The sequence below is a fragment of the Varanus komodoensis genome, unplaced genomic scaffold (assembly GCF_004798865.1).
Source record: "Varanus komodoensis strain SLA01 unplaced genomic scaffold, ASM479886v1 scaffold15, whole genome shotgun sequence".
In the NCBI taxonomy this organism is placed as follows: domain Eukaryota; kingdom Metazoa; phylum Chordata; class Lepidosauria; order Squamata; family Varanidae; genus Varanus; species Varanus komodoensis.
Window position 1 is genome coordinate 14,867,251 of NW_025335440.1, and position 25,614 is coordinate 14,892,864.

A 25,614-nucleotide genomic window follows, 5' to 3' on the forward strand; every position below is an offset into this window, starting at 1 on the left:
GAGTGGCAAAACCCTTGCAAAATATCAAGAACTTGAGGAAATCTTTGGGGCCATCCTCCAGAGGGGCCTGGTACTGAAGGCAAAGGAAGCGGGGCAAAATACCAGAAGTACCAGCATATTCTAGCTTAAAGCCTTTACAGCCAGTAACTAAGCTTTGGGGGAAGCATTTCATTTTGGAAAGACGGCATGAAAGCTCAGAAACCACCAAGAGAGATCAAAAGTGGAAGCTGCCACTGAAGATGCTCAGCTAAGGCCATCTAGTGAGTTTGAGGCAGGGAGAACAAAAGACCTCCATATTTCCATGTTTGTTAGACTACATTTCCTATCATTCTTAGACAGCAGGGCTGGCAATGATGCAGCTTGGGAGCCCATCACATTTAGAGGGGTGGAGAAGGGCCGGCCTACATGCTATTTTCGTTTTCAAAAGAGAATCCCACATCTTAAATATAAGCAGCACTCTTTGTCAAACCCTAAAATGAAAACCCTTCTCTCGTCTCCAAGTGATATCGAAGTTTTATTCCTTGGGTCTTAAAGGCTTTGTTGACATCGACAGCTTTGACATGAAAGCAAAGAACAGCCGATGCTCACAACTGTTTGCCATGATATCTTCTATACCAAAAACACCATTGAAAGCTAGATGGCAAGGGAAAGGAGCCAGGAATCAAATGGCCACAAAAATAATCAGACAGACAGCAGTTTCGGCACCTGTACTGGAACACGCCGGAAACAGAACATATGGCAGTGTAGCATTTGAAGGAGATTTCCCTTATGGACAATTGTAGATCATGGCTGGCACACAGGTGGTTAGTTTTGCTAAATCTGCAACTGCAGGAGTTCAAGCCGCTCGGTGTATCGGGATCTAACTCTACCAGCATCTTTGATTAACTGCTCTCTGAAATTTACAGAAGGCCTCTGCTTGAATGGAAACCAATACATTCCTTGCCAAATTTAATTAATTTCTGAATGTCTATGTGTTTCATCCCCAACTGGGTAAAAATATCAGAAGTCCAAATTAGAAACACAACTGTTGAAATGAAAGCCCGAACTGCTATCTTTGGCATGGTAGGACCAGCAGCAACACATCCTGACCTTGTGGTGAAACGTGTGTGGGTCCATGACCATCTCTTACTGTAATCCTTTTACTTTTGCCAGTAAGTCATCCTCAGGACCAGCGTGACCACTGAGCAGAATGAGCCAGTCCCATCAGGCTGAGGATGCTGTGAGGAACTGGTTCACCCTAAACTCCCCCTTTAAGGCTTGGATGCTGCAGAACGAGTCTAGAGTCCCCTAAAGGAACATCCAACTGCCAGTCCATTTAAACTCATTCTAACTTACGATCTTTTGTATTTTATTGTAAGCTGTCCCGAGACGTTGGTAGAGAAGCCTTTAATAAATAAATAAATATTTTGAGGTGTTTTCATTTTTTATTTTGTAAACGTATTAGAAATGTTTTTGGATATAGTAACCAGTATTTAAATTAACACTTAAATATTTAATATTCAAATTTAAATATTCAAATCAACCAGATAAATGAATAATATTGTGATGTGTGCAGCCAAAGCAGAGCCATGTGTATGTGTGAGCATGTGCTTATGCAATGATTCATGTCGGCATAGTCACGGTGTTCAGAAGGGATCAATCTGGCAATAATAGCACATGAGCAGTTGCATGTGTTGCTCACACGTCGCATGTAATCTTACCCTACAAACCACTCCCACCCCAATATTCCACCACAGAGGAAGCTGTGGCTGAAATCACCATCTTGTAGGTTGCTGTCATGGGAGAAGGATGCAACTCTTTGGTAGAGTAGATGCTTTGCATGTGGCATGTCCCAGATTCAGCCTCTGGAATCGGACAGAGGTGATGGGAAAGACTTCTGCTAGAATTCCTGGGGAGAAACTTCCTAGATAGTACTTACAATAGGCAAATAGTGTTTCCACATAACAGTAAGTAATGGTGTGGTTCCCTGAAACTTGGGTTGTTGTTGTTGTTGTCTGAATCCATCCCCACAAACCATGTTTTGTTAACCAACTGCTAAGCACAAATAAGGGCCTCAATGAGCAGAGGTTCTGCTTAGTACTTGCAACCATTCTTGCAAAATCAGGCAGAAAACTTAGCTATTTGACAAATTTAGATGCCCAGCACATGTCAAAAAATGACATACTTTAAAATCAACCTTTGCCCACCTCTTAGATTAGGAGTGAGCAGATTTGTGTTTTGTTCTTTTTTTAACCAGGATCCTGAATTCCTCACCTGGAGCTGGGTGCAAAACAGTGGCTCAGGCAAGCATGCATACACTAAGAACTAAGGGACAAGGGTGCCTGTAAACACATGCTCAGCCTGGGAATTTGCAACAAGTACCACAATCAAACTCACACCTTCTTCCACATGTCCATCCACTCCATGTTTTCCTTCTAAGTTCTTTCTTTAAAAACAGCTTTTTATTTATGCTATTGGAAACTCTTGCTATGAAAGCCATAGATCCTGATTACCCTCTGTCCATCCCAATAAGGAACACATGTGTTGGTACATTTCCCAAAGACAAATTTGTGTATTTTCAGTATGTCTTATTCATTCATGATTATATCTGGCATTTTAATCCCTCTTTAATATTTTAAAAATGCTCCAAGTGACTAAAAAGTCATGCGCATGGCAATGAAAGGTTAGCATGAGAAAGTGGAACTTGGCTTGCAGGGTTGCAGCGCCAACAATTTCCAATTAACAAGGATGATTTTGTACCTTCTCAAAATTTCAGCTCCCCTCTGAGCTTGGCTGCAATCCTCGCAGTAGCAGGGGAGAATGGTTACCCATAAGAATATTTTGCCTCCTGTTGCAGTACTAAGCACTTTGGAGTGGCTTGGTCCTGAATGGGTAATTATGACCCATCAGCTTTCCAAAATATCAGTTCCTGAGGGAAGGGTCTGTAAATGTTTTGTTGATCTGGCTTAAGAGAGCTGCCTCTATTTTTAGACTTTCTTAGAGGGTCTGGCTATTAAGATTGTCATGATGGGTACCTGCACTTTAAAATCTACCTCTTTAATACCACACCTGGGACATCGGATAGGTAGGCCAGATCTACTGTTCATACCCAGTTCACCTCAAGAGGAGGCTACTAAAGCCACAGCACGCCAAAAAAATACTTTTTCTAAAAATACAGATTCAAAAACATTGCCATGCCCAAGAGAAGTCTGCCTCATCAAACCGCTGTAAAATATAGTATCTAATCAGTTAAAAGGAGTCTCAAAAGTTGTTATGATATGCATGTCGGAGCCGGCTAGTGCCGGAGGTCAGACTAGATGGCCCGGGAGACCCCTTCTGACTCGCTCTGTTTCTATGTCCTCCCTGTCCAATAAAAAAACGGAGCTGAAGTATTGGATTTCTTTAGGAGGCCTTCCTGGAGCTTTGGTCCTATGGCAGAGCAGAAAATGCGAAGCTGGATACTGACTTTAGGAAGGAAGCTGTGCATTGGAGACATATCGCTTCCCTCCGCTCTTTTCCCCAAGGTAGTTGATGGGTAATTGGAATTGTGTGTGTTTGACTCAAGGATGTCCTGCCAAACACAGTAACTGTTGCCATTCTTCCATCGTGGCAGGAACGCCGACGTCCCGGTGGCCACACAAACGCATCACGCTCATCCCCTTGGTAAATGTGTGATCCGCTTGTTGTGAGAAAACTGGCAACTGGTTTGCATTTCCAGGACTTTCAAAGGGAAGCTTCTGCCACGAAACCACTTCATCATTACCCGTATCACTGATACACAACGATCTTGAAAGGAAGGATTATTGTCTGAACAGAGTCATGAAAAGTAGGCAGGATACAGAAATAGATGTATATATTTTTGTGCTCACCAAAACGAAAGTAAAACAGAGGCCGGTTTGCCGCTGTGCTGTGTGGTGCTGAGCGCTCTCTAGCTGCTGCTTCTCGGATGTCACAGACCCCAATGTTGCTAGTGCGGAGCGTCCTTCTTGCAGCTCCTTCACTGTGCTGTAGTCTACACCGTACCGCGGCAGCTCCATTCGCCGCTGTAACAAGTCGAAAAAAACTAATTAAATCACGTTTAGTTTTTTTACATTTGTTACAGCCACGGATGGAGCTTCTGCCCCCATGCAGTGAAGCGTAGGCACACACGAGCTCACACGTGGGCACACATACACACGCAAGCGCGCACACACAAGCACACAACACTACAGTACGGAGCCACATAACCAATTTCCCACTCTGCCAACATTGGTGTTTGTAATTTCAGCAAAGCAGCAACAAAGAGGCCTGGGTGCTGGAACAGTGGGAACTGCCTTGTGGTTTACTGTCAATCTGGTGGCACGTTGGCGCAAAAGCTTGAGGCATCCCATCATAAACATGACATGCAGAATTCAGCCACTTTTGTTTTTATGATTTAAGAAAATCTCCCCGTTTCAGTCGAGAGATCAAATACGAAGCGGTATCAATGCTTGCATTTCTGAACTGATTGTGATGGATGAAGGAATGGATGATCCCACTAGGCTGTGGGGGGTGAGCTCTGTTGTTCTGCTGCTCTATTAGCCCTTTGTCTTTCCCACGTGTGGTACAGGAATCCCCATTCATATGAATCAAGGAGAGAGTCAGTCCCGTCATATGAAAACACCAATTTTGTTTGGAAAGTACTGAAGACACATATATAGGAACAAACAGTATTACAAATACATTGAAGATCTCCTAGCCACAAGCAACTTTACTGTCTATTAATAGCAAATTTAACAGCTGTTCATTTTGTTGGCACAATAAAATAACGGATGTAATGGGGTGCCCTTTGTCCTTTCCATATTTTCACAAACAAGTGAACTTTGCTCCAGCAGATGTAGCAGGCAGGGCTGTATGTAGGTGTACTTCTGCCGAAAGCCCACAAAATGTGTTAATGGGAGTGGATTTCAGCCCCTTAAAAATTTCCGCTTCTATTTCATAACAGGCAAGTTTCTTTTATAGTTGTGAACATATGCTTGGAAGTGGATTGGCCATCTCGCTCACCTCTCGGGAGAAAGAGGGCAGGGTGACTGAAGAAGTCTGTGCTGGGGCTTCATCACCCGCTATATCTTTTTTCCCTTTTCATGTTTAGCCAAAGTGAAGTGCTAAATTGGCAGAATGCATTATGCAGCATAAGATTAATTTTCTGATTTGCATAAAATACACAGGATGCATAACTGAGCTTTTCTTGATGCAGAATTTTGATTAAATTGGCACAGAATCTTCATATTTCTCAATGCATTATTACACACAGCTTTGATTCCAAGTCTGCATGCAGGCATCTGTGCATGGAAACATTTCACAGTGCTATTTTGAAGCTTGTGCCTGCAATAGGACAGGAAGTATCGTATCAATAATTTTAGCTTCAAATCAGTTGCTTACTGAAATTTCCATACATCCACAGGGTAATGAGAAACAAGCATTAGATTTTATACATTCTGTGTAGTCACTTAAATTTTTAAATGAGAGATACAGAACTCAGGCAATTAAATACTACTCAATTTAAAAGTCTTCTTATATAGTACAGTAGATTTTGGGGGACGGGGGAAGAGCTCTAACCTAGCCTAGTCTCACCAAACTGTATTTTATTTTCATTTGAATTGCCTGAAGGCACATGGGCTGCCATCCTGCCATCCACTGAGCTGCACACCAAACACGCCTTCACTATCCTGGGGGAGAAATGGACAAGAATACCCTGTTTCTGACTGGGATGCTTTACCTGCCAATTAATAGCATGGGGAATGGTGCTTCCATATAGCCTAAAATGCCTGATCCTGCCTAATCTTGGCAGCTAAGCAGGGCTGAGTCTGCTTGAAATCTGGATGGGTGACTTACATGCTGTGAACCGCCCAGCAAGTTTTGGCTACAGGCAGTACAGAAATGTAATGCAATGTAATAGCAGTAGTAATAGTACTATTGCAGTGCCTGTTGCATTAATGCAAGCATACGTTCTGCAATTTCCATAGAAAACACCGAATCCATGGAATTTACATCAAACTTCCATATAATTTTGTTGGGACTAGGAAGAAAACCTACCAGGGGTCTGAGTTCTTCACAAACAATTTGGTTTAAAAAACAAAAATGTTTCTTTTCAGGAATGCCTTCAGTGGGAAATTTGTTAGAACTAGTTTCTGTTTTTAAAAGATTTAAATATTTTTCACTGCTGTACATTGTGTTTTTCTGCCTCTGCTTATGCTGTAAATTTAAATTGTTAAATATGTATTAGTTTAGGACCACCTGAAACTAAGAGGCATATAAATAAAATGTTAAAATAAATTTTAAACTGTTGCTTGAATATTTCAAAGTTACACTAATACAGCAAAGGGTCACCCTGGTTAGAAATTATGGAATCTGGAGTGCAGCATTTTAGAGGGCACCGGGCTGGGGAATAATGCCTTTTAAATTTTTTAGGGGGAGGGGGGATGAAATTAATACTGTTCAGCTTGATTTGGCTGGAGGAACTTAAGTCCTGATACAGAAGAACAGAGTGTTGAAAGAATCTAGTTCTTCAGATGTTTTGGACTTCAACTTCCAGAGGTTAGACATTCTGAGAGCTTAAATCCAAACATTTGAATACTGCTTTCTGCCACCTCCTGCAGTAGATGCACAGATCTTGAAACTGGCAACTCTGGCAAGAAAGTAGTCAATGGTAAGCTGAAGACCCATGCCTGACTTCTGAAACACACTGGCACCCTCCTTGATTTAAAAATTGCATTAAAATTTGGTTCAGTTTCTGATTTCAGGCCAAGAGAGAAAGACAGTGAGAGCCAAATACAGCAAGACACCACGACACAATTGCATGCCTGACTTTTAAGAACGAAGCGGTAGGATGATGGAGAAAGGTATGATCCACCTGCAGATTCTAGTGGGTAGAAGCAGATGCCAGGGGCTAGAACTCTTTGCCTCTTGCTGCACTACCAGTCCAGATTTTGGAAGTGTCTCTGCCAGTCACAGTGGAAAGATAAGCTTCCATTTGAGTGAGTGGCAGTTTTTGTTCCTTTGATCTATCATCTGAGCCATAATGCCTCTGAACCCAAACTGAATTCCACCAAATTATGCTCAGATTCCTGCCCAAATAGGGACAAAAGGTGCTTATCTGCATAGCAAACATTTCACAAAAAGGTGGAGTCACACCCATGTCGCAGAAAACATTATCGGTTTTCCACTAAAGCCAACCAGGGCACGTGGGAGAACTAGAAATCACCAGAAGTCACTAGTTCCTGGTGCTGCACCGGCTGAAGTCCCGGCTCTTTCTCACCAGACATTTGCACTTTTGTGGAAGGGCTTTTCTTGTTTGTTTCACGTGATTGTGATAATGGCAAATCGCCCTGTAATGCCAGCATGCCTTGTGCTTTGCCCAGCTTGGTGTCCTATAGTTTGTGTTGAACTGGAACTCCCATCATCCCCAGTTGTCATGTCCATTTGCCTTGCCAGCAGCGCAGGGCGGTGGTTGCAGTCCACCCCATCAGGACAGCACCATCTTGGGGAATTCTGGCCTCGGCATAAACCCCTTTGGTCCTAACCCACTAGAATTCAGGACACTGCCAACCCCTTTTGATGCATGCACAGCGGAGGCCCGATGGATGCTGGATCCATTTCTGCTGCTTACTGCTTCTGGAAATCTATATCTTGATTGTTCAGTAGTGATACTGATAACTTTATCAGGTCTCCTTTAATTCAGATGTCATGCTTTTAACCCTACTAGTTTCCTTCACTGAGCTTTCCTTCACAGACCGAAATTTTATTGCTCTCATTCAGTTGTGCTTTCATGCAATGGGGAGGGGGGACATTGGCGAAGGCATACATTGATCATATAATTATACAAGGAGACACACATTCGCACACAAGAACTGGCTGGTGGGAGCAATCTGCATACACGGCACACTAGCAACGGGTTCCTCGGTGTCCCAGATAAACCTTCCCCAATGATGCACATTAATATTCAGGCTTAATGATCAATACACATGACAGCTCCATGCATTGCTCATACATTTCTACATACCAGGAGGTTGTGGCAAGTAGGCCCCAATTAATTTTGATCTTTTCTTTTCATAGCCCTTCTGTGTGATGTCACCTGCCAAGGAAAGCAAAGGAAAATCAATAAAAGCTTGAACGAAGACGCAATCTGGCTGCTCGAGTCAAGGTAGTATATACTTTGCCACTATGGCTCTGCCTGTTTGTCTTGACGACTGTAATGAATGAACAACAGAAAGTATGTTACATTCATTCTGCCTAGAAAATTTAATTTACACTGGAGTCACTTTTGGCAACTGAACACCCAACATAGTTTTATACCGGTTGTAGAGAGTCCAAGAATCCGAGGGTGGCATTGTCATTCTGATATTATGTCACACAAAACTACATCAGCCTTCATTAAGTTAATCAACAGTGGATTATATAGAATGCTTGGATCCGTAATGGCTGGCAAAAGACATTACCAATTAGCATTTTCTCCACTATTAATGGGATTCTTTAATCAAGCATGAAGGGTGAACAAAAGATTTGGAACTGTTGATGCACTATTTAAATAACAATATAAACATTTGGCTAAGCTTTTAAGCGCTACTTCAGGACAAAAATGCAAAGCATCAAACTCATCCTACTTCCCACGATCAAACTATAAAAAGATCCCTTCAGCAGAGCACTCGGGATAAATTTTCAAACAAGCAAAATGAACCTCACAAATCCTATGTGCCACGGTACGAAGAGCAAAGATGCAACATTGCACCATTAGTTTATTTCTCTCATTAATGGATCAGAGAAGCTTAAGCATCGGTCGCAAACATGCGTTTAATCTAATTTTAGCAGTGCATGGAAGATTTTCATGTTGATATGTAGCACTAACACAGTGTAAAGCAAATGTGGGCACATTTGGCAATTTGAGAAACTGTTCTGAATACCACCACGAAATGGTGCGTCGCAGAGGAAAGCTTTGGCCCGTAGCCACTTGCAACCTCCATTTCCCAAGAATGTCTTCATGGGCTCAGAGGCACTGACAGGAAAATAGGACAGGTGTGGCTCCATACCCTCACTCTGCATGAAGCAGTCCTAGCTGCCTCTAAGAAATGCTGCTATTTAAAAATAAAAGTAAATGCAAAGCAGGAGGCACAGGGAGCTGCAGCAGGTGCTGGATAAGGTGTCCACAGGGGCTGGTGCCTAGGGGTACCTAACCTTTGCGCAAAGACCTCATGGCCCAATTCACGCTCTGTGTTACTGTGGGGCATCTTTTTTTTTTTTTTTTTTTTTTGCCCAAAGGCCACCCTGTGGTGGTGACTACAGGCAAGGCAAGGGCTGGATCTCCCTTGCCCATTTCCCGACTCACATGCGAATACATACAGCCTTTCCTACCACTGTATACATAAACATACACACATGTATACACAGTGCAATGGGGAGGATGGTGTGTGGGCACCGTCACTCCCACATGCTGACTTCCCATTGTAAGTACTTCTCACACCCCAGTTGGAGAATAGACCTCTGGGAGTGTGATTTCCAGCCGCAGAGAACATTTGGCAAACGCTTGCACACAATAAAGACTTTCGAGAGCTGCAGGTTGTCCATATTTATTTAATCTTTATTTAATCTTATTTATTATCTAGACCCCTGCTAAGCACAAAAGCCCATACAAAAAATGAAAAACATACAATGATAAAATATCACAAATTGATAAACCCCACAAGAAGAGCTGCGAAGGATAAGACCAAAGGTGCATCTAATCCAATATTTTACTTCCAGTGTCCAACCAATTAACTGTAAGAACCCTAAAGGTTAGACATGGGTTCTACAGCATCCACCCACCCATCTTCAACAGCAATTGCTGTATACAGGCTTACTGCTTCTGGTATCCATAAGAAAACACCTAGTATAGATGGTTCTAAAATTTAAAATACAACTGCAACTAAAACCCTAGAACAGTCCAATCAAATATAAGCAGGAAGCAACCAGTGAAAACAAGCAAGTCTTCAGGGCTTTCCTAAAAGCTTGCAATGGTGTATTCTTGACAATCTCTTCCAGATGTATGGGGCCACTGCAGAAAAGGCCTTCTCTCATTTACATGCCAACGTTAATGCCCATTGAAGAGAGTTTATTGCTGATATAATGATAAGGGTGGGCTGATATAGGGGAAAGCAATCTTTTCATTGGTTCCAACTGGTTAAGACACTGTAGGTTAAAACCAACACCTTCAGTTGGGCTGAGAAATGCAGTGTTTGTGGTACAGTGGAGTCTGATCTGATGGACAATAAGGATTCCACTTTCTGCTTCAGATGTATTATCCCACTGCCTTTAAGGACAACTCCCCATACAGAGGATTACAATAGTCCAACCTGGATCTCACTAGGGCATGGATAAATGAGGCAGGGCCTATTCTCTCCAAATAGGACTGCATCAGGATTACCAGTCTAACCAGGAAAAACCACACATGGACGCTGCTGCCACCTGAGGTTTCCCAGTTAACCACCAAGCCCAGGAGGGCTCAATCTGTGCATTTCAACTTTTGCGGGAGCCCAACTACATTTAAGTCAAGTTGAAAACTTCTACAGGCCGGATTCCAAAGGCCAGAGACTGAAATGCGGCAAACCAAAGGGGAGACAGACAGGCTCCTAGTCTTCGTAGCAAGTCTGGTCAGTCTTAGTCAACAGGGACAAACATTGCAGGCTCCTCTTGCCAAAAGGAAGTTCAAGAGTCCCAGACACAAGCCCTGAGGTGTAATTCCACAAAAACTATTTTGTTCCTGCTGTGCTTATGGTTTATTTATTTACAGCTTTTATATACTGCTCCACATCAACACAAATACCAGAACGGTGAATAAGAAAAAGAGACAAAAGGAGTAAATCACTATATTAAAAATGGAGTATCAATTTTAAAAGGCTATCAATTTAAAAAGAATGTTAATACAAAGAGTCTAACAAGAAAAGAAGTTGGGTACCTAAAATAAAGATGTTTTGGGAAAGCACCAGATCCATGATGCTTGACCCCCAGAGACAAGGTATTCCACAGAACTAGGCCCTTCTTGGGATAGACTCCAATCAGCCGCAGCCCATCCAATGTCCTGAGGACCAAGTAGGTTGATAAACTGGACTATGTAGACCACTGAGGTTGAGAAAGGCTTTTCGGCTTTTACATGTATCTTTCAATGAATAGCACAATAACTTCCCACTCAATAAACTGACTCTCTGCCTGTGTTGAACTAAGAGCCTTCCCCAGCCAGATGCCCTCAAGGGATTTTGGACTGCATCTCCCACCAATCCCAGTCAACATTGCCTTGGATCAGTGATGATGGAAGTTGCGATCCAACATATCTGGACTGCATGGGTCTTGTGGTACAAGGAAAATGCAGTTATACTGGCAATTTAAGAGTTCCAGAAAAAAAGTTTGAATGACTTTGTAGGGTAGAGGTAGAAAGTGAAAGACTCTATGGTAAAAATTACACAGGTCGCATTTTCTGATACCTATCAATCTCACTTTAGTCTTCTCTTTGCATGTTTTACACTGAAGTTTTGGGGCAGAAAAGAATCCTAAACAGTAAATATACCTGAGTGCACAGGCATGCAAAGTTTCAGCCATTTCAGTAAGGAAAGAAACATGAAAAACGCAGCATTGTAACCTTCTGAGATGGACGTGGTCTGGGGCAGTGGTGGGAAACCTATGGCATGTGTGCCACAGCGGGCATGCAGAGCCCTCCCTGTAGGCATGTGCGCCAAGCTGCCCCAGCAGCTGAGCAAGGGGCCATGCGCATGCGCGAAAAGAAGTAGTGGCGCCAGATGATGAAATCACAAGCAGCGATTCAACAGCCGTAACTCATTTGAGCTTTCACATGGTTGGTCAGTGGACTGCCAAGTGTATATGTGTATATATACTTGCTTGGACTGGCTGAGAGGGGTTTTTTCTAAACTACAACCTCAGCTTACAGGATTTACAGTGCTTAGAATGGTCAGAAATGGTGAGCAGTGCAAAAAAAGCAACTCAAGGAAGGCTTTTTCAAAATCGCATTATTTTCAATGGAACTTTCCCCCTGTATTAGGGTTAGGGGTGTGCACCAGGGTAGGGTAAGTGTTAGAAAAACGAGGTGTCCTGGCATGTTTTTAGTGGTTGGAATGTGTTTGGAGTGAGCAGAAAGGATCAGCTGTGCAGAAAAAGCTATTCAAGGAAGACTATCAAAATCCCCCTCTTTCCCATGGTATTTCAGCCTTATATTAGGGTCAGGGGTGTGCACCAGGGTAGGGTTCAAGTTAGAAAAACGAGGTGTCCTGGCATGATTTTGTTGGTTGGAATGTGTTTGGAATGGGCAGAAATGATGGGCTGTGCAGAAAAATCTATTCAAGGAAGGCTTTTCCAAAATTGTCCTCTTTCCTATGGTATTTGAGCCTTATATTAGGGTTAGGGGTGTGCACCAGGGTAGGGGTAGGGTTAATAAAATGAGGTGTCCTGGCATACTTTTGATGGTTGGAATGTTTTTCGAGTGGGTAGAAATGATGGGCTGTGCAGAAAAAGCTACTCAAGAAAGGCTTTTTCAAAACCGCCCTGTTTCCTATGGTATTTTAGCCTCATATTAGGGTTAGGGGTGTGCACCAGGGTTGGGTTAGGGTTAGAAAAACGAGGAGTCCTGGCAAGTTTTTGGTGCTTGGAATGTGTTTGGAGTGGACAGAAATGTTGAGCTGTGCAGAAAAAGCTACTCAAGGAAGGCTTTTCCGAAATTGTCCTCTTCCCTATGGTATTTGAGCCTTATATTAGAGTTAGGGGTGTCCATCAGGGTAGCGTTAGGGTGAGAAAAATGAGGTGTCCTGGCATGTTTTTAGTGTTTGGAATGTGTTTGGAATGGGCAGAAACGATGGACTGTGCAGAAAAAGCTACTTAAGGAAGACTTTTTCAAAATCGCCCTCCTTCCTATGGTATTTTACCCTCATATTAGGATTAGGGGTGTGCACCAGGGTAGAGTTAGGGTTAGAAAAAGAAGGAGTCCTGGCATGCTTTTGGTGGTTGGAATGTGTTTGGAGTGGGTAGAAATGATAAGCTGTGCAGAAAAAGCTAGTCAAGGAAGACTTTTTCAAAATCGCATTATTTTCAATGGGACTTTCGCCCTGTTTTAGGGTTAGGGGTGTGCATCAGGGTAGGGTTAGGGTTAGGAAAACGAGGTGTCCTGGTATGTTTTTGATGGTTGGAATATTTTTAGAATGGGCAGAAATGATGAGCTGTGCAGAAAAAGCTACTCAAGGAAGACTTTTTCAAAATCGCATTATTTTCAATGGGACTTTCGCCCTGTTTTAGGGTTAGGGGTTTGCACCAGGTTAGGGTTAGGGTTAGAAAAACGAGGTGTCCTGGCATGTTTTTAATGGTTGGAATGTGTTCAGAGTGGGCAGAAAGGCTGAGCTGTGCAGAAAAAGCTCCTCAAGGAGGGCTTTTTCAAAATCACATTATTTTCAGTGGAACTTTCACCCTCTATTAGGGTCAGGGGTGTGCACCAGGGTAGGGTTAGGGCAGTCATGGCGCACCTATGGCACGTTCACCACAGGGGGCACACAGAGCCCCCTCTGCCTGCACGTGAGCCACGCTGCACAAGCATCACCCCAGTAGCTGATTATCGGGGAACAAAATACATAGGGCCGTGCGCACGCTTGGAAGTGTAGCAGAGCCAGGTGATGATTTCAGGATCTATGACTCATCCTAGTTTTTGTATGGCCGGTCAGTGTGCTGCCAAGGAGATATATATATATATATTTGCTTGGACTGGCTGTGAGTTGTTTTTTCTAAACTAAAACCGGAGTTTTCAGGTTTTATTGTAGTGTTGGTACTTTGCGATAAATATGTGGGGTTTGGGTTGCCGTTTGGGCACTCAGTCCATAAACGGTTCGCCATCACTGGTCTAGGAGAATGAGCATTAAGTAATTCCAGAAGGATGAGGGCACAGTTTTGTTCCTCTTCCTCCTGGGTGGTGAGACACAGTCTCCTTTCTTTGGCCGTATTCACCTCTGTGGGCAGGTTCACACAGTGCAGCACCTGCAAAGCCAGCTTACAAGCCCCCTGTGAGGAAATTTCGCTGGGTGCTCCTGACACACCTGACGGAATCCTGGGCACAGTGGGGTCTGGGCCAACCTCGCCTGTCTCCCTCTCCTCTGAGTTCTCCTGCCAGCATCCCAGGGAACACCTTGGGAGCACAGAATTATTTCCCTGGAGGCACCACAAGTCCCTCCGCGTTTGCCAGACAATGGGCTACGCTGCCCGGCCTTGGAGGTGCCTGGTTTGCTGTGCCATGTGGACCCAGTCAGTAAGTTCCTTAATGTAGGTTTCAACAAGAACATGCAGGAAGGAGGTTGATCAATGTGCACCCCCACCCCCAACACGTGCACGCACACACCCGCTGTGTTTTTGCAACACGAGTAACTCTCCGGTGCGTTTGTGCTACAGCTTGCTGAGAAAGATTATCTATTAAAATACACATGCATACAAGAATAGGAAACAGATATCCTAACATTAATTTGATAAAGCCATTACAGAAAACATCAGTTGGCCAGAGGGTATGTTCCATCACACAGAAATGCACTTTTGAAATATAATTCGAAGAAGCGATGACAGGGAAATAAAACTCATCACTGGTGGCAAGATTGCACACTTTAGCTTATCGCTCACTGTAGCTAATACAGCACAGAAGAAACTGTGATGACTATAATCTGTTCCCTGGCAACCATATTTGAAGGAGCAATGACACAGGAACAAGATATTCTCATGGACAGCCCGGGCTACTAAGCATGTAAGGTAAGGTGCTAAGAGGACTGGCCTTTAATCCCCAGGCTGAGGCTGGGCATGGCCTCAATGGCAATAAGCAGCAGAGGCATCTTAGGAAGGAGGGAGACAGTATAGTGCAGCAGGAAAAGCACATGTTTGGCATTCAGAAGACCCCAGGTTCAATCCCGAGGGTCTCCTTTTAAAAAAGGATAATGTGAAAGACATCTGCCTGGGAAACCTCGAGAAGCCCCAGTTAGTCACAAAGAACATTTGTCTAGATTTAGAGAAGGAAATGTGGTGTCCCTCCAGGAGTTTCGGACTACAACTTTCATCAGCTCTGGGTTACACTCAGAAAGTCTGGGAGCTGCAGTCTGAAGCATCTGGAGGGGACAAGCTTACTCACCTGGGTCTTGAGGGCCAAAACGTCAAGACTGTTACTTGTGGACAGTGAAAAAGCAATGTATGCCTCTCCTGTTAGCTCAGACATCAAATGTGTCAGCCTTGAAAAACCTGGGAACAACCACCCTTGATCTAAGAACAACCACCTTTGAGTTGGCTCCAGTTTGAACCCAAACAGTGGAGCTGAATAGCTACACACAAAGAACAAGACTGTAGCTGGAATTTTCCATTAGACCTACAGGCAAGAATGCGCAGTCAGAATATAAATGGTTTCCATGAAGATTCGGCTTCTTCTAGACAGGGAAATAATAATGCGAGCACAGCCTGTCTCAAAAGCCATCACCCAAGCTGTAGGCATCACGGGTGAATGCCCCCTTTCTTCCCCCACCCTCCCGGACCCAATCTTTCCTCCAAACATCCAAGTTGCTTTACAGCTTGTTCGCTGCTGATGACTCAAATCCAAGTGTCAGCATCTTGGCAAGGGAGATTCGAATGAAACAAAGCTGCTCATAAGCAAGTGCTATGACTCACTGATTTCTCCCACTGATGATGCAGACGTTCGCTCTGTCTGCCCTTCCAAAAATACACAAGGACACAAGGGATTGCAGTTTAGAGGGGAAGGGAGTTGCAAGGGAGTAAAGAGAGAGGGGGCAGCAAGATGAAATGGGACGCATGTTGCACTGTAATGCACACCTAGGGATGCATGTGGGATACGATGGAGGGGGCAAAAGCCTGACAGAGTTTCCTGACTTGGCCCCACAGATTCCATTCTGTCAACCCTGGGCTGCTGCTGACAACAAGCTGAGCTAGACTTAAAGCTTCTGTTTTAACATAGCTCTTAAATGTATGTGTGTGCACAAACACACACACACACAACTTGTGCAAAAGTTGGGCTTCTGTTCCACAATTTATAAGAATTGAAACAATTCTGCACATGGCCTGCATGTTGCACGAATTAGAAGTCCGCTCAGAAAGTTCCAAGTGGCCAACGTGGATTGTGTGCCTCTGCAGTCAGGAGGATGTGATGATTCTTAAACGCTACAGCAAGAAAAGGAACAATGCAATTTGAGTCAGTCCCAGCTTAGGCGATTGCACAAATTTCAACTAGAGATGTGCCTTAGTCGGTTCCAAATTGGCACAAATATTTTAAGCAACTGGCCTCCCCTGACTTGGTGGCCAACTTCTGGATATCAGAAATGTGCCAAATATCTGACAAGCACCGCTGGAATAAGTTGTCCAGCACACAAAGCCTTAATGTACCGTCAGGCAAGAGGCCACAGAACAGGATGGCTGACATGCACAGACCTAAACAGCCATCGGATTTCTTAATAACTTGTTTCACCCCGAGCTGCTTGGCAAACTACTGCTGAAACTGGAAAGCTGTTGAGGATTATTGGGTTAGGGTCTGCCATTTAAAGTGGGGAGAGAACCCCAGAAATCACACTGTGCACTTCTTAATCAATGAACTAATCTACATTATTTATTTGACTCCTCACTTTCGGCTAGAACCCTAGTACCATAGCTCTCTTTTCTAACATGATCTAATATTGTTTCAGTTTAACGAGGCTAATCCCATCTGAATTTACAAGAAAAATATTGGACTCAGTTCAGAGGAATTAATAAGATTTGTACGGCATCATTGAAAACAATAATGAAGATCACAATTACTTTCAACTTTGTTACAGAAGAGTGTATTGTATTGATGCCAAACTTTTACATTGTCATTTTAAGTCCTCAGAGCCAGTTTAAATTTTACACCCTAATAGCAGGGTTTCTGGTGCTGCGGCTTGTTTATCCGCTAATCAAATAAGGACTGCTAGTAAATGGAAAGGGAATGGTTACATTTTCGAAAAGATAAATCCCAAATGAACAGAAAGGACAAAAATCTTTTACTATTCTTCTGCTGCTTTGCCTGCTGCTAAAAATGTACTCAAGCAGATATTTTAAAAAAGCTGACTTTACAACTGTCTCCTGTCCTCCACCATCTCCCGGAGTCCCCCCAGGCCCACACCCACTGCCCCAGTGACCCCATCCAGCCACCTCATCCTCTGCCATCCCCTTCTCCTTTTGCCATCAACTGTTCCGAGCATCAGGGTCTTCTCCAGTGAAAAGAAATGAATACGGATCATATAATTTAGTTTGAGGACCCAAACAAAAGCATCAAGACAAATTTGCTGGCTGATTTAGTTGCATGTATATCTCTTTACTTTCAACATCCTGATCCCCCTACTAACCCCACCTTCACTATCCAAGCACTCATCTGCATACTTACCTCAAAAACTCCATCGCTACAACTATTGCCTTCTTTTTAAAAAATCCTGAACTGTGGCCAAAGGATATGAAACAAAGGAGGAAAACTCCCCATCCAGTTTTGGGGTCAAAATGTCTAATATTTTGACAGCCAGGTGGTGAACCTAAATTGCTGCAGCCCTTGCCAAAAGCCCAAAATGCAGATGCATGGCTCAAACTGTAAATATTCTAAAGCAGGGGGACGGTGTGGTCCATCCGTCTTTGGTGAGTTCCCCTAAGAAAGGAACCGTTTGTGCTGCACTGCTTTTATGGCCTGGATTACTGTAACGTAAACAGAGACTAGTTTAACAGGGAAGCTTTCCATTCTCAACGTCTATTTAGTTATTTGAAGTTTTAACGGACACTTTATGTAATGAAAGCAAATCATTTCCATTTTTGGAAATTTATGGCCATTAGGATCATTTGTAAAGTTGTTTTCTTTCCTTTATGGCTTTATAAGGCTGGCAAAATATCTTTGAAGTGTGCATTTTTTTTCTTTTTCTTTTTTTCTTTTTGCAGCTGCTGAAAAAGCGGTCTTTCATCTCTTAAGTGACTATGTACAAGTACCAGTCAGAGTGGGTGGCCAGGTATCTTATATTTCAGAGGACAGTCCTCTCCTTGACCGTGCCCTCTCTTTTTCTTTTCTCCTTTTCCCTGACGGACAAGGCCCTGGGACAAGGGATCCAGACTCCTTTGTTCTTGAATTTGCATCACTGGGAACATTGTGCGGTCCAAATTGTTCTCCAAATGAACAGAGGTTGGGGATAGTGGGTCAATTCCACATTGAATGGGGGAGGAACCTGTCCATCAATGGACTTCTGGAGACTTGCCAGAGCCCAACTCGTAATGTTTTTACAAGTGATTATGAGCTTTACTATTCATGGTTTTTCTTAATTTATCCCATTAGCTTATTTGCATATGTGCCAGTATATTGCCTTTGACACAAGAAGGGGGATCCTCATTGCTAAACAGCATCCAAACTGCCTCCTTGGGACACAGCAAGCTTCCTTTTCGACTTGGAGGCAGAAGGCAAGTCTCTGTGTGCAGGCACCTAAAGGTGCAGAGCTGCTCAAGAGCAGGTCTCTCCCCACAAGTAAGATCTTCTCTCAGTTGTGCCTAAGCAAGGCTCTGAAAGGTCAGCCTTCGTAGCTGGATGCTGCTAGAACCTCTCCATTCCCAGCGATCTTATTTGCAGCTTAGAGCCCTTGGCCTTCTTTGCGCCTCGCTCTGGCTACTGAGATTTGCTGGGGTTTGTCCTTTCTTTCTTGGTGCTGCATGGAGGAGGACGCTGCCTGCCTGCTCCAGGGTCTGCCAAAGGCTCTGTTCTGTGCTAATCCACTGGCAGACATTTGGTTGATATATAACATGGAGAGGGATTTATGTGTTGCGGTGTCCAGGCTCTGGATCTCTCTGCTCATTCTACCATCGATGGCATGTTAATACTTTGTAAAAGCAGATTTATTCCACAGTATGTTTGGTCTAAAGGCTTGCATCACATTCTCTCTGAAACTGCTGCTTTTCTACATCCTACTTTTCTTGTTTCATTGTATGCTTTGTTAACTGAATTGTCATTCGCCACCTGAGTTCCCCTTGTTGGAAAGGAAGCATGTGATAGAAATCTTTCAATCGATACACAGGTGGTGCATGGGTGATTCCTGGCCAACACATCCAGCAGCTGCAGAGGCTGTGACTTGCCCTGTCCTATCTCCACAGGAGATGTCATGCTGATGTCTCCATTATCCACAGGAAAGATAGAACAGCTTCCACTGCAGTGCAAGGAAGGTTCCAGGGAGCAAGCAAGAGACTGCTCAGGGTTCCATCTTAAAGTGAAAATCATGTATTTCTGACTAGCTGCAAACAAAGAGAATGATGGTATGCAAAGCAGCTCCGATGCAAAGTTGGCTTCAGGTTTTGCAGGGACCTTGGTGAAGACAGTCTCAGTGGGCCTACTCTCCCATGGCCATTGCCACCAGCTGCCATGGAGGCCTTTCCTCCTCGCCATCACTGTAGCTCCCTTGATAGGCAGAGAAGTAGTAAGGCGCAGGTGAATAAGGAAGTTGTGGAGGGGAAGAGAAGGCGCAAATACAGCAGGCTGTTGTCAGCCGCGTGTGGGGTCTGGGCAGCCTGCCCTTGACGCTGTTCATTTCCATGCCTGGCCACACATTAACCTTTTGCTTTCAAAATCAGAGCAGACCTAGTGATTCTTGCTTAGTAAGACCAGGGAAACCTGAGTGATCATTAAGGTAATGCAGAGCAACAAAATGTAATGTGCTGAAGTGATGTGAACATGGACTAGCCAAATCCAAAAGCAATTTCCTTTTTAAGAAAAATAAATGGAAATCAAACACTGGTCTTGTAATGGCTTGCAGACCGATTGTCTCAATGCTGCACTTAAAATAATTCTTCCCCACCCTTCCATTCCCACTCTAAGCTCTGTGCAGTCCCAGGCTGACAGATATGTGCATTTCCAAGTTTTAGGAACAAATATGACTGTGTTCTCTACAATTGGTATCCAGTGGAAATTTCCTATTATGCAATCAGAACCAAGCTGTTTTCCCTCAATAAATCATATTACAATGCTGCAAGACTGTTTTTCCCAATATAGTTTATAGCTATATTTTGTTCTCTAACCTACTTAGATCTATTATGTTCTTGTTCCAATTCCAAAGACAATCGCTGAAATTCCTGTTTTGCAAATGCTGCCAAGACAATAACAGGAAGACTCCTGCAATTTATTATTGATCTCCAGTAGCAGTCATCTTACCTTCATGCCCCATGCAATATTAAAGACTTCTCATGTGGAATATTTAAATAAATTAACTTAGAATAACCAGAGTGGTATGCTGTGAAATGACATTTCAACATACTTTACAAACTCTTGATAGGTAATTAAAGGACCCAAGTGCTTTGAAGTGGAAGACATGTGAAGAAAACCATGACGATGACTCATAGATTTCAGCAGCCAACAATGTATAAACGGATGGTAAACACTGTTTTATTCTTCACTGTGAAAAACGTAAAACAGTGCAGAACACCAACAAATGCAAGAAGTGACTCCTGTAAGGACAAATGATACAGTATTGACCTCCAATGACAATGACATGAGACTGAGTTTGGCTTTATGAAGATATAACATTTAACCATGGTTTCCTTTATTTAACCACAGTTTTATTGGGTTGTCCTCCCCCACAACATAAGAATGTCAGTATGTTTGGCCATAATACTAATCAAATTTTAGTGCTCCCCAACCCTTAAGTGAGGTTGAGCATCAAAGCTAAATGAAGGAAGCCATGGTTATGAAAGTTTCCCTGTTTTGCCAGTTTCTCTGTGACACACACAGGTGTCACCGCTCTCTCTCTCTCTCTCTCTCTCTCTCTCTCTCTCTCTCTCTCTCTCTAAATGGCAACTGGGACTAAGACAAGGTGAACCATGGTATCTCTGTTCCTTCACATCATTACCAAGGTTAGGGCAGAAGACCATAGATAAGTGCAATGGCTAGAGTGGCATGAAATGCTGTACGGTCTATACATACTGTGACCAAAGAAAAGTATGGATAGCTAGAACATGGTTTCTTCATAGTGGTGAAAAGGGAAACATCTTTCCCTTTACGTTATTTTTCAACCCATAGCATCTAGGCGGGATGTGAAATAAGGGTTCAGTCTAGACCCGATGTGTGCATGCAGAATTCCTGTCTATATTTATTTATTTATTTATTTATTTATTTATTTATTTAATTAATTAAAACATTTTTATGCCGCCCCATTCACCGAAGCCTCGGGGCGGCTTACAACATATATGACCCTCACTATTTCCTCAGAGGAGATGCATTCCCAAGTCATCCACAGTTGAACACACAGTGCCATCCACTAAAGGGAATGGGAAAGCCCTTGTAAGTAAAGGGGATCTGTGTATTCATTTGAGCCCCTGGTACCATATTAATTTACTGCATTGGGGGCTAACACAATCCAACTAAAGCTATTTTAAGTCCTGATATTTTTAGTAAATCACCTAACCCTCCCACTGAAACCGATAAAAAAAGGCTTAACGCTAGCGGCATCATGCCCAGCGATGTGCCTCAATATCAAATACTTTTAATGATGCTTATGGAAAAACTGTGATTAAGCTGTTGTCAAGGTTCTGACTGAATCAATAAGGAAGTCAAATTATTTTAATAAGCAGATCTAGACAAGTGTGTGGTTCCAGCCAAACTAATACAAACCAAACAGTTTCAACCAAACTAATAAAATAAAAATTGTGTATAATTTAGACAAAAATTGTGTATAATTTAGACAAAAATTGTGTATAATTTAGACAAAATAATTATGTATAAATATTTTATACAAATAAAATCATTTGGATTTTAAATAATGTTCAAAACTTAAGCTGTTAACAATGCTGGTTTGCTAGTCATCCTATGCTGTGTTTCTTATCTCATGTAACAGGTATGTTTGTTTTATACATAACTATAATCCTAAAGTTATAAGACAGTACTTGAAAGCAAAGGTTTCAAAGAAACCATTGCTGGCACTGCAGGTAATGCGATTTTTTTCCCATTTGACACATTGTGTTTCATGTCACCTAGTCACTAAATTATTTAGTGAATATTTAAAAGAAAATCTAAGTATTGCAAAATGCTAAGCTGCAGATGACCTACTTATTTTGTGTTCCTTAATTTAGGGGAAAAGATGTAGGTATATTGTACCTGAATATCTTAAAGGTTTACAGTTTACCTTTGTCAGGAAAGCGTACAGTGAGAAGAAGGTGTAATTCTCATCTAGATCCTTTTTGAGAGAAGAATTATTAATATGGACTCCAAAGTTCCCGGAGCAGTGAATACAAAGTTCCATATAAAGTAAAAGTTTGCTGGGTTGCTTATCTTGACAGTGATAACTGGTGGGACTTCTGTTCAGTGTAATTTGATGGCTATGATGTCCATTGACTACAACATTAATGGCTAAACACACACATGGATATTCACTGCCAATATCGCTGTACTTATAAGCAAGACTGAGTAAAGCAACTTTACTGCAAAACCATGTGGTCAAACAAGTTATGTAGAGGGATTTTGCCCATTTCATTGCCAGAATCCCGGATAACTATTTTACACGAATATTTAGGCATAAAAATATTTATACTCCATGAATCAGCCATAAAGTGAACAGTGTGTTGAGAAACCACGCTCTCAATATGTGGTTTCATGATTACTACACCCGCCCATGGTTCCAGGTTGCAGCCCACCTTGCACCATGGCTTTTCATGTTGTCTAAACCAGGCAAATATGAGATTGGGGTGGTTTGTTATCCACTCCAACAACAGGCCATTATTTGTGGCGGGGCAATTTGTAAAACACCCAAACAAGCCACCCTCAATGGGTTTGGACAGCATGAGAAGCTGTTCCAGATGGAAGCAATTATGCAAATCAGCTGGTGTGCAACTAGTGTGTACAGGATGGTTTATTAAACATTCCATGTTCGTATGAAACCAAGATATTGTCTTTCTTGAGTAGCCCAATCATCTGAATATACCGAATATACTGGTAAAGTTTGTGTGTCTCTTTCGCACTTCGCATTCCGCCTGAAATGCGCGGTGGGGATACAATAAGCTAAGCGGTATGGTGTTGCAGTTGAAAAGAATCAATAGCTAATGGCTATTAAGCACACTTTCCTCAAGTTTGCTTTAAATTGCATCCTTTGAACAGTACTACACAACAGAAAAGCTGTGCAGTCTAAGGCTTATAAGCTTGCTTGTCTCACTGATTTCCTATGTAAATTATGTGAGCGTCCTTTAGATAAAAAGAAGTACTGGCCTATGGATTTGCTGCAATATAAATGATCAAGCAGCTCATGATCAAGTCATGCTCAAAAGCAGTAGATTCTCCAACTCCAAATTGCCAGGAAACTTTAATTATTCGTGTCTCTCAAAAATCTATGGAATGGATGCTTTTCAAAACTTGTTTTAACATTTTTCCTTAGGGTGCAGCCAAGGATAATTATAAGCAAGCACAAGACAGCTACATAAGAATATAAGTACTGATCCCCAGGCATGTGTGTCTGCTAAAGCATCAGCTGTACCTTCCAATTTCCTGTTTTTGTGGCACTTAAGCCAACATGACAGAGCCTTAACATTGGACTTAAACCAGGATGTTTGTTTTCCAATCACTGAATTCATGTTAGAAATATCTGACCTTCTGACTTAGTTGTCCTGAATCTAACCTAAAGCCAGATATTTTTTATTCAGCTTTTCCAAAATACATGCTGGATGCTGGAAGCTTCTGTTACTCTCAGCATGCAAAGCCTATTGGCCTTTACATAATCATACTGTGCTTGTTTGTTAAAGAATCATCGTATGACTACCTGCACCATTGCTATTTAATTTAGAGTCAAGTCAAGAAAGGAAAATATTTCCTGGAAAGCCACTGAACTTAGAAAATATTATGACATAGTAATTAGACAGAGGTATGATTAATCAAAACTAATTAAGAAAAATTTGCACTGTAAAGTTTTTGAACTGCAAAGATGACCCAGGATGTGGATTTGTTTTGCTCAAGAAAATGTGAATGAGTCATGACTAACATGTTCTAACTGCTCTACCACTGTTATCCAAATTGAAAGTTGGTTTTCTGCAAATTCATGCACCTAATGGCAATCTGTAACCTAGCTGTTCACTCATGTTCTCCAAGCCAGGATACGAGCTTGTACCAAAGCCATAGAGCCATCTGTGAATCCCATTTCTCTGCAACGTAACACTGTGAATCAAGTCAGCCGAGTCCATTTGAACCACAGAGCATCATGTGAGCTTGTCTGCAAATGTTTCCATCCATACATTATGTCCATGGACAGGCATGTCAGACGGTGGGGACATTCCTTCTCCCTTCTGACCGAAGGATAGTATTCCAAACTAAATTTGGCTGGGCCTTTCTGAGGATGGCTGCTCCCAGAATTTAGTACCATTCTAACAGAAATGCCTCTGCAAAGCTATCGTGCATCGGCTATCCAACATGATTCAACCACAAATCTTTTCCAGACAAGGCTCACTGCAAGGGTGAAAGTGCACCACAGCAAAGCTCTTCTCCCATGAAGCACTCTAGCAGAAAGGAAAACAAATTATCCTGCAATAAAATTGCATAAAGGAAACATGTGTAAGGTCATTTGTCAATGTCACATATCTTAATCCCAGTGGTCCCATTCTCATTATGGTTTCTGTTGCTGGAACAGTGACGTAGGTGGCCATTATGTGTTTTCATTTGCAGCTTAGCATGCTTGGCTGACGCCTAGGTCAATTATTCAAACGGCAAATCAAGCCGAATCCAGAACACGTGCTCATGTGTTGCTCTTCTCCATGTCACCTACAGACATGTGGAGAAACTTGATGCGTTCTGATAAGCCTGGTAAAAAATTGCCATGGGTATCCATGATATAAGAATAGATGACACATTTCCAGAAAAGAGGTTCCTTCTGCTCTTTAACCTCCTTTCCACTGCCACTGGCTTGATATATATATTTGCCGTATTCCCCTAGGAAGCTACAGTGACAGAAAGCCCTGCTCAAAATAATGCAAAAAACAGGGTTATGTACCAGGGCATCTGTTCCTGTCAAGTGAGAAGAGCAAGATCCTGCAGGATGAAAAGCTGCTGGACATATTACAATAAATGCATATTGTGGTCAGAGGGCTGCAACAGGGCAGTGTCCTCTTTTTACTTAAGTATTTATAAGGCTGGAGTCATGAGAAGTCTGATCATCAAACTTGAGCTTGTACAACTGCTGAGGACAGTCTTTCTGGACCAATTTGGTAGAGGCTGAAGCTACGACATCTTAATTTGAACCTAAGGAGAATGTCTCGATGATGTCCTTTCATTTGGAGCACTGCAGTTATTTTGTTCTGTACGTGAACTATTTGTGTCTTCAAGTGAACAATGCAAAGCCTAGGCACACAGCCAGCGATAAGACAAGTGCTGTACATTGTTTGTGCCAAAGCAAACGCCGTTTGGTCTAGGGCTAGAAAACATAGCTGCTCTCCATAATGTTTTCTCTCTGAAAACTAAAGCTACTCTTGTCTCAGCTCCATATTCTTCCATTAACTTATGATCGATTTTTTTTTAATTTGTTCCTTCAGCCATGAAGGATTTTTCATCAAGTGTACTCGTGGCTCAGCAGATGTGAAATGAAATTCTCTGAAATTTCTAGATGACAAAAGCATTTGAAATGCTGA

The 25,614-nt window shown here is 42.5% G+C and overlaps 1 protein-coding gene across 11 annotated transcripts in view; it reads right to left on the reverse strand.

Moving 5' to 3' along the window:
* DIP2C (disco interacting protein 2 homolog C) overlaps window positions 1-25,614 on the reverse strand; it is a 323,243-nt gene that overhangs the window by 120,140 nt on the left and 177,489 nt on the right. For 8 of the 11 annotated variants that reach the window (XM_044424777.1, XM_044424783.1, XM_044424778.1 and 5 more), the window contains exons 2-3: window positions 8,000-8,071; window positions 3,849-4,022 (exon numbers count right to left, since the gene is read on the reverse strand). In XM_044424777.1, the coding sequence (XP_044280712.1) occupies window positions 3,849-4,022; window positions 8,000-8,071 (246 nt within the window). The remainder of the gene's footprint in view (window positions 1-3,848; window positions 4,023-7,999; window positions 8,072-25,614) is intronic. The other 3 variants (XM_044424779.1, XM_044424780.1, XM_044424776.1) reach the window with 1 other exon arrangement.